Source organism: Athene noctua, chromosome 1 (assembly GCF_965140245.1).
Source record: "Athene noctua chromosome 1, bAthNoc1.hap1.1, whole genome shotgun sequence".
Taxonomy (NCBI): domain Eukaryota; kingdom Metazoa; phylum Chordata; class Aves; order Strigiformes; family Strigidae; genus Athene; species Athene noctua.
The window spans coordinates 47,145,705-47,162,293 of NC_134037.1; the positions used below are offsets into that span (position 1 = coordinate 47,145,705).

The 16,589-nt window shown below is 38.5% G+C and overlaps 1 protein-coding gene across 5 annotated transcripts in view; it reads right to left on the bottom strand.

The window, feature by feature from the left end:
• Window positions 1-4,268: 4,268 nt before the first annotated feature.
• Window positions 4,269-16,589, bottom strand: part of PNISR (PNN interacting serine and arginine rich protein) — a 30,041-nt gene continuing 17,720 nt past the window's right edge. For all 5 annotated transcript variants that reach the window (XM_074896084.1, XM_074896080.1, XM_074896081.1 and 2 more), the window contains 8 exons: window positions 14,813-14,999; window positions 14,342-14,532; window positions 13,613-13,750; window positions 12,488-12,587; window positions 11,708-11,761; window positions 10,243-10,413; window positions 6,535-7,636; window positions 4,269-6,293 (listed from right to left, as the gene is read on the bottom strand). In XM_074896084.1, coding sequence (XP_074752185.1) covers window positions 6,263-6,293; window positions 6,535-7,636; window positions 10,243-10,413; window positions 11,708-11,761; window positions 12,488-12,587; window positions 13,613-13,750; window positions 14,342-14,532; window positions 14,813-14,999 — 1,974 coding nt within the window. In that variant the 3' untranslated portion in view covers window positions 4,269-6,262. The remainder of the gene's footprint in view (window positions 6,294-6,534; window positions 7,637-10,242; window positions 10,414-11,707; window positions 11,762-12,487; window positions 12,588-13,612; window positions 13,751-14,341; window positions 14,533-14,812; window positions 15,000-16,589) is intronic.

Sequence of the window (16,589 nt, forward strand, 5' to 3'; positions counted from 1 at the left end):
TTTCACTAGCGAGCTTACATACTTTGTTAACGATTACATACTATGTTAGAAGCTTTGGCTTGGGGCCTGTTGTTCAGGCTTCAGTATTTCAATGTTTTAGCACTTTTTACATCAGAATAGGTGGTTTGTTGTAACTTATTACAATACCTACTAGCACAATGGTTTTCAGTTATAAAATATACAGGATTCATCTATAGGTCAGCTCTGGCTTAGGCTGGTTGTCCAACCTAAGCACTTCAGGACTCCACCACCTCCCTGGGCAGCCCATTCCAACACCTAACAACCCATTCTGTAAAGAAATGCTTCCTAATATCCAGTCTAAACCTTCCCTGGTGCAACCTGAGGCCATTCCCTCTTGTCCTGTCACTTTTTACTTGGTTAAAGAGGCTCATCCCCAGCTCTCTGCAGCCTCCTTTCAGGGAGCTGTAGAGGGCGATGAGGTCTCCCCTCAGCCTCCTCTTCTTCAGACTAAACACCCCCAGTTCCCTCAGCCGCTCCTCGTATGACCTGTGCTCCAGACCCTGCACCAGCTTCGTTGCCCTTCTCTGGACACGCTCGAGTCATTCAATGTCCTTTTTGGAGTGAGGGGCCCAAAACTGAACACAGGAATCGAGGGGCGGCCTCACCAGTGACGAGGACAGGGGTAAGATCCCTTCCCTGTCCCTGCTGGCCACGCTATTGCTGACACAAGCCAGGATGCCATTGGCCTTCTTGGCCCCCTGGGCACACTGCTGGCTCCTGTTCAGCCGGCTGTCAATCAACCCCCCCCCCCAGGTCCCTCTCTGACTTGCAGCTCTCCAGCCACTCCTCCCCAAGCCTGTAGCGCTGCTGGGGGTTGTTGTTACATGATGTATTTATAGATATTTATAACATTTATTATTAAATGACTGTTTTATAAAATGTAAGGGCAACAAAGCAAAACGCTGGACAGCCCATTGCAAGCACTTATTCATAGAATCATAGAATGGTTTGGGTTGGAAGGGACTTTAAAGATCACCTAGTTCCAACCCCCTGCCATGGGCAGGGACATCTTCCACTAGACCAGGTTGCTCAAAGCCCCGTCCAACCTGGCCTTGAACACTGCCAGGGAAGGGGCATCCACAGCCTCTCTGGGCAACCTGTTCCAGTGCCTCACTACCCTCACTGCAAAGGATTTCTTCCTTATATCTAATCTAAATCTACCCTCTTTAGTTTAAAACCGTTATCCCTCATCCTATCACTACACTCTCTGATAAAGAGTCCCTCCCCAGCTTTCCTGTAGGCCCTCTTTAGGTACTGGAAGGCCACTATAAGTTCTCCTTTGAGCCTTCTCTTCTCCAGGGTGAACAACCCCAACTCTCTCAGCCTGTCCTCATAAGGGAGGTGCTCCAGCCCCCTGATCGTCTTCATGGCCTCCTCTGGACCCACTCGAGCAGGTCCATGTCCTTCTTATGTTGGGGGCCCCAGAGCTGAACACAGCACTCCAGGTGGGGTCTCACAAGAGGGAAGGAGAGGGGGAGCATCACCTCCCTCGACCTGCTGGTCACACTTCTCTTGATGCAGCCCAGGATATAATTGGCTTTCTGGGCTGCAAGTGCACATTGCTAGCTCATAGTTTTCCATCCGCTAGCATCCCCAAGTCCTTCTCTGCAGGGCTGCTCTCAATCCACTCATTGCCTAGTCTGTATCTGTGCTTGGGATTGCCCTGACCCATGTGCAGGAACTTGCACTTGGCCTTGTTGAATTTCATAAGGTTTGCATAGGCCCATCTCTCCAGAATGTCAAGGTCCCTCTGGATGGCATCTCCCTTCCCTCCAGTGTGTCCAGTGTGTTGTATTCAAGCTTATTTAAAAATAAAAATATTTCAGCTTAAGATGTGGTTCATTAAGCAAGAAAAAACGCTTTCTTTACCTTTCCCTTCACAACAGTAAAGCGCTGTGGTGTCCTGATGCACTTCGCGTTGTAACCGATACAGCAGGGTTGGTGCCCCTTCTGCCTGCAAGACCCAGCTTGTACAAATGCCAGCCCCTGTTGTCCCAGGGGTGCATCATGGCACACATCACCATGGCTTCACCCAGAAGCTCTGCTGAAAATTAACACAGTGATTTTATTTAAATTTATGCCCCTTTACTCCTGCACGTGGACCCGATCCTTGCGTGTCTTGGAACAAGAAAACAATCCTTTAGCAGAGGCTTGTTTGGATGACACTGTGATTAGTTATCAGCTTTCAGTCTCTTTTATTACCAAGTAACACACTGGACTTGTTGGAGCAGGCCCAAAGCACAAGACTCCTCACTTCTGGGAGAGGGGAGGCACAGGAGAGAAGTGATACCCAACTGCCTGTACTACACATCTGTGGTATGGAGCAGAGCTCTTGGGCTCCCAACACGACCAGGCCTGAGACAAACTCCTGAGCACTTCCTCGTGGGAAACATCCAGGCTGGTTTGCTGCTGCCTGTTGCAGAGGCTGCCATGCAGAAGGCCGCCTTCCCCGCTCCCTCGCCCTGGCACTGCTGCCCAGGGCCCAGGACTGAGGCTCAGCTGAGAGTTTGAACCTACATGCCGCTGTGAGCAGCTCTGGCAGTTCAGAGCTGACAGACAGAGGAGCTCTTCTTCCCCTCCTCCTCCCCCCTGGCAGGCTTTGGCAATTTCAGATCCCTGTGGAGAGCTAGTTTAACATGCTTAAAGAACTAAGCCAATTTCTTAAAAGAATCATTTTCTGATGCTTTATGGAGCTGCCAGTCTCATGAGAAAGTCCCATGAACACCAAAGCTGGCAGGAAGGGAAGGGTGTGGAACAAGGCAGGGGTACCCGCAGCATTCCCAGGCTTTCCAAGCAGAGGATCCCCTGCCTGGCTGCAGGCTTGCTGGCACCCACAGGCAGGAGGAACGGCCTGTGCAAAGCCAGGGGCAGGAGCACCCTCCAGGCAGGAAGAGATTTGTAGTATAGCCAGTCATGGTTTGACTCGTTCTTCCCTCTATGTAATGCCAGACTGTTTTATTAACTGACCTCGTTCAGTGCTGTAACCTCAGTGCTTGAAACCTGCCTATTTACAGGTCTGTAAATACAGTGTAATTCATCTAAGAGTTAAAAGTTTGCTTTTTTTTTTTTTTCTTTTAAGGCTAAATAAGGACTACTGAAAGGTCTCAAGCTTGTCTCGGCAGCAATTAAATATATAGCAAACCTGCTTAGTATCTGTTTGTGCACTGCTTCCCTCTCACCTACTTTCCATCTGGCAAAGCTCCTGGTCCGGTGGACTTACAAGTCATAAATAACATCTCAGAGCTTCTGAAAAAAACAGAGCTCAAAGAAATCCTTTATGCTGAGACACATGGTCTCCTTAAGACACAAAACTAAGCCTTCCTTTCAAGTGTGCTTCTACGTGTTACTTATGCAAATTAATTTATTACTTCTCATGTATTTAGCATAGCAAACGCAAAATCTGGAGAGAGCAAGCCATTCCTTATGTTGCCATTGCTTTTATATTTGTGATTTTTAAAAATTTACTAAAAAGCCATTAAATACATGCACAATGGCAAGTATTTTACTTAACAGGATAAGCTGGTTTTAAGCTAGAGATAGCTATTCAATTTTTCTATTATTAAACAGACTTTAAGATAATGGCTGTTAAAAGCAGCAGCCTAGACTGTAACCTCTCCCACAAGACAGGGCCTCAAAGACACAAATAAAAGAGACTTTTTTTCCAAACCAGTTATTATGCCATATTTCAAAAAGTACGTAGTTGCTTGTTCTTTCAAGTATTTTACCCAGCTACACTTTTTTTGGCCTATCCACGGCCACAGCCAGTGCCTTGGGGTACATATTCACATTAGTTGTGTTCATCTTCAAAACAATTTGCGTGGAAACCATCTTTCACTTGATTCCACACTATTCCTTGTTTATTACAAACATTTTTCAAGGGAACTGCCTCCAAATGTCATGGTGCTGCATGACATTCAAAATGATGTCTTGCTCTCCTGCACTGCACTATTTTCGCAGTGTTTATTTTAAAATGTGAAAGAGTAGAGCAACAACCCAATTTAGACTTTTCCAAAATTATGCATTCCCATTTTTGTATATATTTGCATGTGTTTTCATTTAAAATCACTTCAGTTGTACGGAATTAAAGACTGGATGTTCCTTTAGTCTTTACCACTGGAAAAACATTCACAAGGGAGTTACTTAAACCCAAAGAAGTCTAATGTATGTGAAGCTGATATAGTACCAATGTATTTTTAATTACTGGTGTGCTGAGTTTGTTGTTTAGTAAGATTTCTGAAACGGTTAAATGCAGAGATCGTATGCTCTTTTTATTGGCATACAGTCACTACCCATAGAAGTGCATTTGTGTCAAAAAAATAATTTTCATATTTACAGGAAGTGACAGAATTCCAGATGTTGGCAGAGTATATAAAGCTTTTCATACAGAGTCTTTTTTATTATTAGACAGAAAATATAAAATCTGAACTGAAAACCAAATTCAATGCATCATGGAAACTGTATTCCTCAATAGCTTTTCTTAAACTTAATTCTAGCTTCTCTCTCAAAAGACATCCCTTCTGAGACATCTGAACTGTTATGTTACCTACTTTTCAAAGAATCCTCACTTTTACCTAGAGCCAATAGTGTACTGAGATTGGATCAATACATTGTTATTTATATCCATACCAATGCAAGTAAAAGTAGTGTGTTGCAAATTATGCCTTATTTAATATAAGGTATAAGTAAGGTATAACTGCTTACTCTATGTAAAAGGACTTAATGGGGGTGGTGGTGGTGGTGGTGGTGGTGTGTGTGTTATAAATAACTGATTAATTATTTATCTGTAACAGTGTTTTGATAAACATGCATGTACTCACCAGCCATTAGCTTGCATAATAAACACATAGTTAAAATGTGATTCTTTGCACTGAAGCAGTTTACTTCTGCATCTAGTTTATGAAAAAAAATACATTGGCAAAAATGCTGCATAGCTGAATTCTGATTTTAGTTAAATGGATTAATCTGTTCATGAAGACATGCTTTGCAAGTTGCCATTCCTAGTATATTTTTTTCTTAGAAGATTCAGCCACCAAAGAGATCTTACTTTGATGTTAAGCCTTTTTTCACAATTGGTATCATACCAGACCTTCTAGGCACAGATCTCTGATCTTTTCCTCAATTAATGTTCTTCTGTAACAGTCACAGGCCTAGGGCTGTGTAGTGTTGCTTTTTTTTTTAACTAGTATTATTATCACACTCTTAATAACAGCAAAAGTTCATTTCCTGAAGAAGGAGGTAATCAGTGACCTCTTTCAATTTATGGTGATATTAAAAATAAAAATTTAGTTACACTTCTGTCTAATCAATGTATTAGCTTTACAGGAATCACAATTCTCATAACACTAACAAAAATAACCAGCTTTAATGTTTACTACACATTTAATGCATGTCCCAAAATGTAAAGTTAACCTGTTATTAGTTTTCTAATGTGTACTGAGTGTCATTTATAAATATATTCCATAAAAACATCTAAAATACTGATTCTTGTTCCTATAATATCCCTGAACATCCAGAAAGTTCTCTCTGAAAACTGGGTGAGGAATATAGTTCCAGAGCTTAACACTCACACAAGATCAGTTAGTTGCACATATTCCTAATGGGGTTCAGTCTGTTTTAAGTATAGCTTGTATTACAGTGACCCATATTTTACACACACAGCATATATTACTTGCTAGTCCAAATAAAAAGATTATTAAAAATCTATTACACATATCTAAAGAAAAAATAAGATGTCTTTTCTTTGTTCTTCCACACTCCCCAACAGATTAATCTCATCGTGTCTATGGATTACATATTTTGACAAGTGTTTTATGTTAAAACCTTTTTCAAGTATTTTAAAAACTTGTTATACCAAAAAAAGCTGCCTTTTCCTTTTTTTTTTTTAGAAGTACTTTCTACAATTTAACACAAAATTCAGGTGCAAGAATTTTAAACAAAAAATGAACTAAAGAGCTTTATTGACATCACAGTACATTCAATAGTAATTTTAAGAACATTACAGCTGAAAGAGAATGGCCTGTTTTATATTCATAGTAAGCACTACCGTTCTTGAAAAAATGTAATACAAAGAAATCCTATTAGGTATTTAATTCTGAGCAGCATTTGGAAAAAATACACCTATTTACAGATAAAAAAAGGATTCTGGTTTCACCTACATAGCCACAATGTGCCTCTATAATGAGACAAGCCTTTTATAACTCATGGAATTTTTAAACGTCATAGCACTGGTGCCATAAATTCCTCAGCGTTTACGACGAAGAGGAGTTGTTGATCTGAAAAATAAAGGAAAAAGGGAAAAAAGTTAATTGGAAAAAATAAAAGACCCCCAAACCCACACACACTTTAGGCTTAGTAATTAATAGTTTTAAAAGATTTTCCAAAGTTACTTTTGCCTAAGACAAAAAATTTAATAAATACCATACTTTATTAAAAAAAGTTCATATGCCGTACACATGAAGATGAATATAAAAAAAAAATTTTAAAGTCAGACAAAATACTTAAAAAGTATACTACCTTGATCGTGACTTAGACTTGTGTTTGCGGCTTGCCTTCTTACCAGACCTTTGAGATTTCTCCATGGAGCATGACCGAATATGCTTCAATTTCTTAGCCTTCTTTTCTTTACTGCTTCCTGGTGATTCAGAACTACTCCTCGCACTAGATTCGGAGCCTGACTGTTTTTTGCTATCTTTGGTAGAAATTTTTTTGCTTTCTTGTCTGGAATCCTGTCTTATTATTTTCACACATATTGAATCACTGCGAGAGAAAGTTCTTTCGCTGTCTCTTTTTCTCTTTAATCTACTGTCATCATGATTGCCAGCCTTACTTTCTTTTTCGTCTTTTTTGGGCTTATCTTTTCTTTTTTCCTGATCTCTCTCCCTTTCTCTGTTCTTTTTTCTGTCTTTATCTACACCTCCACCCTGCTCCTTCTTCCTTTCTTGATCTTTACCCTCACTTTTATGTTTGTGCCTGTTTCCAGTAGGGCTTCTACGCTGGTCTTCAGTTTTACGTCTATCCCTGCTCCTGCTGCGGCTCGCACGGTTAGCTCGCCTGTCTCTTGAACGGCTACTACTCCTACGTCTATCCCAGCTTCTCTCTCTTGAAGGACTCCGATTTCTTCGCCTCTCCCCTCTTTCAGCACTGCGATTTCTACTAGTTCTTCTCCTTTCCCTTGTTTTCTCCCTGCTCCTACTCCTCTCTCTCCTATTTCTGTGGGAGTAACTCCTGCTTCTACTGCGCCTAACTTTATGTGAAGGCGTCCTACTGCGACTGTGTCTCTTCTTCCTTTTAGGAGAGGAAGAACGCGAAGAGCTGCGACTACTACCTGAGCTAGTGCTATAGGATGAACTAGATACGGTGCTGCTACTGCTGCTGCTTCTGCTATTGCTGCTAGTGCTACCGCTGCTAGAGCTTCTTGAACCACTCCTTCCTGTCCTCTCTTTACCCTCTTTTTTGAGTTCTGTATCAGGAGCAATTGCATTTGGGGATCTTTTCTTTTCATGAACCATATCTGCTTCAGTTTCTTTTGCCTCCTGGGATGCCGAGTTACTGTTTTGTTCTTTGTTGATAAATTCATTCATCTCTTTTGAAACTTTTTCATTTTGTAGCTTCTCTTCTGAAAAAAAGTATACAAAAGAAAAATGCAATTGATTTGGACTAATACGTCGATAATTTTCATACTGTTACTTTTGGCAAAACCAAATTTCCAAGCACTTTTCATAATACCTATAATTAATACACTGCCATCATACCAACTACCTACCAAACAACTTGTTATTTCCTATTTTTATAATTCTAGAAAAATTGTCCTCCTGGTTTAGAAAAAGTGTACAACCCCAGACTTTTAGAAGTCCTTGTTGTTATTTCATGTTTCAGTTTAAGATGAAGTTCTCAAATGAATACCCTGTAGCACCAGGACTCCAGAAACTAATCTACAACACACATTTTCCTCCTGCAACCTTTCTCCAAACCGGATTCTCCCCTTCTCCTTCCTACAACACTCCTCTAGTGGTACCAACACTTCCTGCCTGCCCTCCAGCCCTGTGCATCTGGGTTTGAGTAATCACTGACTGGTCTAACGCAGTTGTTATCTCCCACCCAGTGCATGGGTGGCCTCTCAACCTCAGAGCAACAGCAGCTGCACCTCTATGTTTTGTAGGCCTCATTACCCAAAAAAGTCTTAGAGGAGTACCTTATGCTGTAGTGACACATGCTTGCTTTTTGAAATAAAATATTGGGTTTATGGCTTTTTCCAAGGATAAATTATATTAGTCCTAAACACTAACTAGTAGAAGCAATTTACATTTTTCCTTGTTTTTAAACAGGCTTTATAGTCAAGGAGTTGCAAGGAAGAGAGGAATAGCATAGAAAAAGACTTCTAGATAATTCTTTGCTTAAGACACAGCTCAAAAGTTAAGGCCACAGCATTTAACACAGATAGATGGTGAAGCTCTTACAAAATAAAAAGTTAATGTCAGTTGAGATTATACGTAAGATGGGTAGTCAGCAAATACTATAAACATAGTAAGACGACCACAGAAGAATTAAAAATACATTTCTTGAAAGTAACATAATGAGTAGCAGGCCAAGATTTTCATATAGCAAAATAAAGGAATTCAGATCCTCAGAACATTTTACAGAGGTTTCCAACTTTAAAAAGTTTTACTTATTTCTATTCAACCTAGGAACCTTTGCATTGATGGCCAAGTTTATCTCCTCTTCCCATTTTAAATTGAACCCACAAAAAAAATAAACTGACATTCAACATTTTTAGCCAAAAAATGGCCTTTTGATGTGTGTCGTCAGTTCCTGAATTAATTTAGGGAATGAAACTCCATCTGGAAACCCAGTGCGATCCAATGGCAACCGATGGTCAACTCTAACCCAGAGTCCCCGAGTTATTAGGTAACACAGGCAGAGGCAAGTTACTGTACTATATATTAGAAATCTTCTGCCTTTCCTAAACGCCACTGCAAATGAGACCCTCTGTTTAGTATTCTTTGGTATTTTGGATGTATAGAATCAGCTTCTTTATTCTAGATTTATATTTCTGTAAATAGCCCCATGGAGGTGTCCCCAAAGTGACATCTGGCTTCCTGCACTAGGAAGACAGGGGTCACAGGCCATCAACCAGTCACTCTCCATATGGCTTTCCTTTTATGCATAGATCTTAAAACACTCAGTGTGAGACAGGAATGTTAAGAAAACCAGAAGTTTAGCTAGTTCACCCTTTTATTAAGGGATCCATATGTCTTATTTCTAGGCCTTTAAAAAGTAAAAGAAGGAAGTCATCCATACTAAACAAAAAGTATGCTAGTGTAATAACACTTTCTCCTCCAGCTTATGAATTTAGATCACAACTGCTTACCATTGTATTCATCTGTTGATCTAGACTGCTCTTCAGCAGTGCGAGGTGACTGTGATACCCTTTTGACCTATATTATTGGTACAAAAGGTCAAACCTTACCTTGTATGGAGAAGCAGAAGTAAACCACAAGATTTTTTTTTTTTTTTGTAAATCAAGTTTGCCACCTTCTCAGAGGCTAAGTGTGAACAGTGGGTTCAATAATCTTTCCCTGGTATTAGGTGCAGAAACCCCGTTGTATGAAGATACAGCATATGGAAAAAAACCTCAACTACAACTGAGAATGGTGAGTTCAAAGAAACTGGAACCTCCCACTGTACATTGTGAAAGGCACAATGCTCAAGAGTATGTAACAGAAAAGCAAGTTTTTCAGATTATGTGAAATGTGCTTCATATACTTAGAGCATACAACTTTAAGGAATCAAGTTTATTTAAACTGCAGTCCGGTGCAGAATGGTGAAGTTTATCCCCAAATCAAGAGTCAGATACTAATAATTAAAAAAAATATATACATTATATACACACATGCATTTTTATAGTGATACTATTATTTATATAGTGCAGTATCTGTATCATGTAGATATATATGCACCATGACTGCTCTTTTAACACCAAAGTAGAATAGCTTATGGGAAACACAATGTAAATTTTTTTTCTATTAGAAAGAAGCAAACCCCATTTTGATCAAGTAGCTCAAGCATCTTTTTTGTTAAAACTTTTAATTAAAGAATGGTATTTCTAAATCTGGCTTCATATTTTTTGGCTTAAAATGTGTTTTCCCCCCCTCACCAATTTACATATACTAAGTAGTAAACTCCATATACAGCAGCATAGTAGGAAGACATTATATGATTTACCTTCTAGCTGTTTTTCTAGTAGTAGTTGCTGTTCTCTCTCTTTTCTCCAAAATGCTTCTTGTTTTTGCCTGATTCTGTGTCGTAATTCCTCATCATCAGTATCAGATGATTCAGAGCCTCTGTCACTCCTCTCATCTTCACTGTCTCCTGATCCATAACCACCCAGTCCACCTGCGTGCATAAAGTCCAGTCTATCACGAGGAAAGATTAAGCTTTGTTCTTAATATTTCTGTGGGGCAAAGAGGAGAGTAACATTGCCCTTCCTTCACTTCCTCTTCTCTGAAGAAGTCACTTTATTCTGGTAAGTGCCAGTGTTGTTTGGCTGGTGTGATCAAGGCCCCCATATCTGCATTGATGCTCACTGTCTGGTTCTACTCCTTCTGGAACAGCTCATCTATTTTCGGCAAGCAATCACTGTGATCATGGTACTTTTTTCATTGTACAGAAGGGCAAAAAAGCTCCCTGCAGAGACTCAGTGCCTGCCTCTGTATCAGCAACCGGATGGAAAATGCCTGGGACCTTTCCCAGAAGGCATCTCTGAAATGACTTCAGCTGCCTCTGCAGTCCAAGGCTACAGAAATTCTGAATGCCATATCAATTTTTCTATACTGATTTATAAAACTCTGCACTTTGACAGGTACGGAGATCGAACAGAAATGAACATTTTTCTCCCCTAGAGATATCAGTAACTACTGGACTGATAAGAAAGATAAAAGTCAATTTAAACATCTGACATGGAGAAATTTTAACTTTTCTTCAATCTGAAATTCTTACGATCTTTATTGAGTTAGTTTTAAAACATGTAAATACTTGTGATGGTAACATTCAATCTAATTGTCAGAATTCCAGATAACTAACACATAACGGATCACTGACACTGTTGTAGCATGTTTTAGATGATAAAAAACATATTGGGAAAGATCTTTCACTGTTGTGTCTCAAGTTGAAATTTCAATCTTTTTCCTGTGTTGTTTCTGGTAATGTATGATATGGGAGCCTTTGTGCCTATGTAGCTTTTCCATAAAATAGTAATTCCAAAGTTTATAATATTTTTATTTATAGATTTTCACATTACTCTTCTATCAACTTTCCCTTTTTGTTTGGATGGATGAAAATAGGAGAAAAATATAAACCAGTATTCCTCTCTCTGAAGACTTTGTGTGCTTCTGAAACAGTCATACTTTGAAAAGTAAATTTATCTAAAGTTTTTATGTATTTTCAAAATTAGGTCAAGATACTCATACACTAACTCACACTGACTAGTCCTTTACTCCAAAAACCATCCCACTTATATCAGTAGGATCACCTGTGGAACAAACAAAGGTGCTGATAGTAATAACGTTATCAGAAAGTGACCCATACTCCTGGGCAATTAAAATCTAGTTTCAAAATGCAATTTCTAGAAATGCAAGGCAAGAGTGAAACTCCCCCTTTAAGCCCTCTCAAAAATAAGGAACATACTTACCGAGTCCAGTGAGGGAAGCCAGTGCACTGGACTGTGCCAGCTGTTTTGCAGGAGCTTTGTATCACATCAACAACAGGAACAACATGTTAACACAAATAGCCACGATTTCATAGTCATGAGTCTATGGTATTGTTAAATCTACTACTATTGCTGTTCTTTGGAGGGAGAGAAGAAACATTAAAAACGCATCATCCATTTAAAACCACTTCTAGATTTTTCTGACCACGAAGATTTAGAATTTAACTGCAAATTAATAGTGAACAGAAAAAACCCAAATATATATTCATAAATCACTTCCAAGTTACAGAATCTGCACATAATTTTCAGGTTTCAGTAGTTACATATTTAGATTAACTCAGTTATGTTAAAAAAATCTGTTATGTAAGTACAATACATGTTAATAGTGAAAACAAACAGATTACTAATTGAGGACTCAAAAGTTCGTCTCTTTTCACTTCTGAACAGCTAAGAACTTGAGATAAAGATGATAGCATTAAGAAACAGCTACAACTCAATAGCCATTGACACACAGGTACCATTTTAACTAAAATGAATTGTATGAAAGAAATGGAATAACTGAAGTAACTCACAATACACTGCACAGGACAACAATACATGATTACTGGATTTGAACTCTACCAAGTTGGATGCATTATACTGGAATTGTTCTTGGGGGGTAGCTATGGAGGTTAAATATTCTAGAGACATGCAAATATAGAATATTCACAGAAGAAACTAAAAAAAAAAAACAAACCTAAACCCAAAAAAACCCCGGCATACCTTTAGTTGCTTTACGGTGAACATCTTTGGCCACATAATAAATTTCTTCATTTGTGACATCTAAAAGAATCTCTGTCAGCAGCATTTTTGTCAGCATCATCTGAAGAAAATTTTATATACAATTAAAGGCCAAAACCTCTTGAATAAATGCCACATCCAAATTAGATCCATAGAGCTTCACTTCTTTTGATAGCTATGAAAGTATTCTCCTGCATGTTTTATTTCATGACTTCTTTCAACAGACATGACTTAAAAACTTAAGTCTGAAACTGTTTAAATTTGACCTGATTTCAAAACTTTCAGAACAGTTTGTATTTTGACTGTGAAGTGTCTCCACGTGTCTTATACACAGCCATCCAGGGCACTGACTCCTCATGTCAAAGATGATACAACAAAAGAGTATGTAAATCAGAAATGTACTTAGACTGATCCCATTTATTCTTTAAAAAAATAAAGAGCACATTTCTCTCTGGTATGCTGCCTCACTGACCCTAATCCTTCAAAAATCATCAGAGGTTACTTATATAGGATTTTATTATTACATATTTACTACAAATATTGAAATGTTGGTAGCTAGTTCTCCAGCTGCTCAGTCTGGCCATGTGCTTTACAAAAATACAGTCATGACACTTTACAGAATTCAGAGCTTTCATTAACAAGGTTTCAGTTGTACAATTAGCATACAACTACGATTTCAAAGTATGAAGTTTCTGTAGACACAGTGAAATTGTTGCTGTCTAGGACTTAGGCTTCTAGCACTTCCTTGAAAGAATACATTTCTTAAATTCCCTTTTGCAGGAGCTGAGGTTTCAGATGGGTGCCTTTAATCACTAAGTTTTCAAGAATTTGACAAGTTAAGCCAAACCACAGAATTAATAACAATCAGTGTAAAGATTACAGTAATTACATTCTTTCATTATTGTGCTAAATATGCTAACCTATATCCTTGTCTACATGAGAAAGACAGCATTATAAAGAGACATGCAAATATAACCCTGCTTTACTGTATGATATGTACTATACCTCTACTGACAGTATCAGACAGAGAAAATGTTTTACTTTGCTATGCCTGAAAAATATGAGCAAATTGACAGAAATACTTTGTGAGAACTACATTATTAATACCATTTGATACTCCTTTTCTTCTTCTGTCATTTCTGGCTCACTTTGCTCCTCCTGAGGAGCCGGGGATGGACTCCTGCTGATTTTCCCAACACTTACAGCTTCTGTGTTTTCAGCATCTTCATCTTCCTCATCACTGTCCTACAGGAACAGCATCACACATTTAAGGAAAACTTAGATGTAAAATCATTGGTTTCTACTTATGATAGTCAGCCTGATTTACTTCATACTGAAATCTGTATTATAGTTATCATAAAACTCTATTTCTTTTCTCCCCTCCTCATAAACACGCAGCTACCTCTCCACCCATGAGACAAGTAAATAGTTGTCAGTTCACTGCCAGACAGGTACTCAGAACTGCAAGCGAGATAACTGCGAAAGAGAAGGCAACACAAAGCTTCCTAAATGGGCTCAGTTTAGCAAATACAGGTACCTGAATTTGTTCAGCTACTGATTTAGAATTCAAACCTTCAAAGACCATCTATGTTCCCAAAATAAAGAAAAAAGCCCAATTTCATCTCTTTGCTACTACAGATCAAATAATATACTTTCACCTCTCAGACCTTAACAACCTCAAAACACTAAGTAAACATCAACTAAGCAGCAGCTAACTGTACTTTAAGCAACAGAAACAAAGAGATAACCAGGAATACAGTCTCTTTTCAAGAGACCAAAAAATGGATATCTTTCAGAAAATACAAACCTGAGCAAAAATCAAACTCTTCTACTTACAAATTTACTTTTCTGAGGTAACCGTGGACCATCCCCTTCTTCAGTCTCTTCACTTTCCTTTTTTTCTTTTTTAGACATCTGTGAACGTTGCTGCTCCATCCTCTCCTTTTCCAATTTTTTCTGTTTCTCCCGTTCCATCTTTTCCAGGCCCTCACGAATCCAGGCAGGCAGAGTTCTACGCTTCACAGCATCTAAACAAGCAAGGTTTACAGTTTTGTAAGATTAAAAAACCCCTTCCCCACAAAAAATAATACAAAAAAACCCCACAAATAAACAACACCAAGAATGAAGAAGCAAACCCGCCACCCCAGTATAAACAAGCCACAAAACTGATTGTGGGGGAAAAAGCATTTATAATAGTTTTTTCTTTCCCTTCTTTTTTACTTTATTTAAAAAAAAGACTTCAAATTTTGCAATTCTTTTCCAAACATATCTTTTATGTTTTTTCATTAAGGAGTGGTTAACATGTACCAATCTGTGGAGGCTCCTGCTTCACAGGCATCGCAATAGGTGAACGCTGTCGGTCTCTGAATGAGGGTCTTTCCCTTCGATTTTGAGGAGGTGCAGGAGGTGCTGGTGGACCTGGCGGTCCTGGTGGTCCTGGCTGCCAATAAGGTGGATGAAATCCACCTTGAGGTGGACCAAAAGCAGCCCCATGCTGAAAGAGTAATGCAGTTTATTTTTCTTCACATGTAACACTAAATACAGCATGTGCGCAAGTCGGTCTACAGAAATCCATGCAAGTAGGAATCCATGATTTCTAGGCTACTGAGATCTCTCAATCTTTTTTTCTGTGGTCCCCAGGAAACAAGTTTTCCTTAAATATTTAATGAGTAAACTTAGATTTAAGAAGGGATACTAATGAAGCTGAAAGGGCTTCAACCAATCTCTTTTCATATTGTGCTAAACATTAAGCCCTATAATCACCATCTATCTCCATCAGTTCTTTGCCAGCTTATCATCAGAGCATGCATTTAAATGAAAAGTACACAAAATTAAGGTTTAAAAGTCTAGCAATGTTAGCATTCTTTCCTTGTAACTATGACGTGAGGGCAAAAAATGAAAAGTTCAAGCTTTTATTACAACAGACCTTTGCACTGTGCACTTTCCAGTAATCATTCACAGATGTTATTAGTATGGCTGATTAAAATACTAAATGCATAAATATGCAAGTTTAGTACAGACCCTGGGTTCTGAGCAAGCTGTATAAAATCCAAAAGTCACAAGTCTTGAGGCATACGTGAGGGGGTTTTGGTTTTTAGTTTTTGCTGCCCAGAAACGCGTAATGAAACTATTTAAGGGGAGAGTGTTTAGGAGGAAGTTATAGCATCAAATTTTTTTTTTATTATACTCTATTGAGTGTCTATTTAAGTCACTAATGGTAGAAGCACTCTTCCACTATAATTTCAGGCCAAGCATCCCTCTGTTATTCACTGCAAAACACGTTTTCTGTTGTACTTAGAGAAATGAATTTTAAGAGTTGGTCCCACAATAGTAAACAAAGGAAATTATAATAAACTAGTGTATTTGAAAATATCGGTTCACTTCCTAACAGTATTGCTGAACAATAGAATTTAATAATAGAGAAATGTAGGCCAGAAGATAGAAACACATTTCTGCCCGTCTTCCCTTGGGTTTATGAACAGGAGGTAGGTGTTTTAACAGGTGTAGTTCGTCATTTATATCAAGAGTTTTGAAAGAAAAATACTGAAAATAGGGGAAAGATCCAAAACTTCTTTGTCTTTAAAGATTTGTGCAATGCCCCCTGCTATTATTAGTGCTAAAACCACCTACAGATTTATTATGCTATGCAACTTATATGCCAGAATGAAGAAAAAATGGGATGTGGATTTTTTAGAAATACCATTGTTTATTCAAAGAATCACAGTAGATAGATATGGAAAAGATCAATGGATCATCCAGTCTATCTCCCTGCAAATACAGGACTGTTCCCTATGGTACATTATCTGGTGTATTTAAGTATATATTTCTGAACTTTTTTTTCCCTCCTCCTCCTTCTCCTCTTTTATTTTTTTTTGTTTTAAACACAAAACTACATATGTTAATTTATATACTAGAACATAGTGATTCATTTTAATATTGCAGACAACAGCCATTTCTCATGACTAGTATAGAAAAAACCCTTTGGCCTCAGAACAGAACTGAAAACTCTAAAGTCTCTTCTGTAAAGTATCTGGTAAAAATGTATCTTAGCAGATAACAGATTCTGTAGATGTCTGTAGAACTG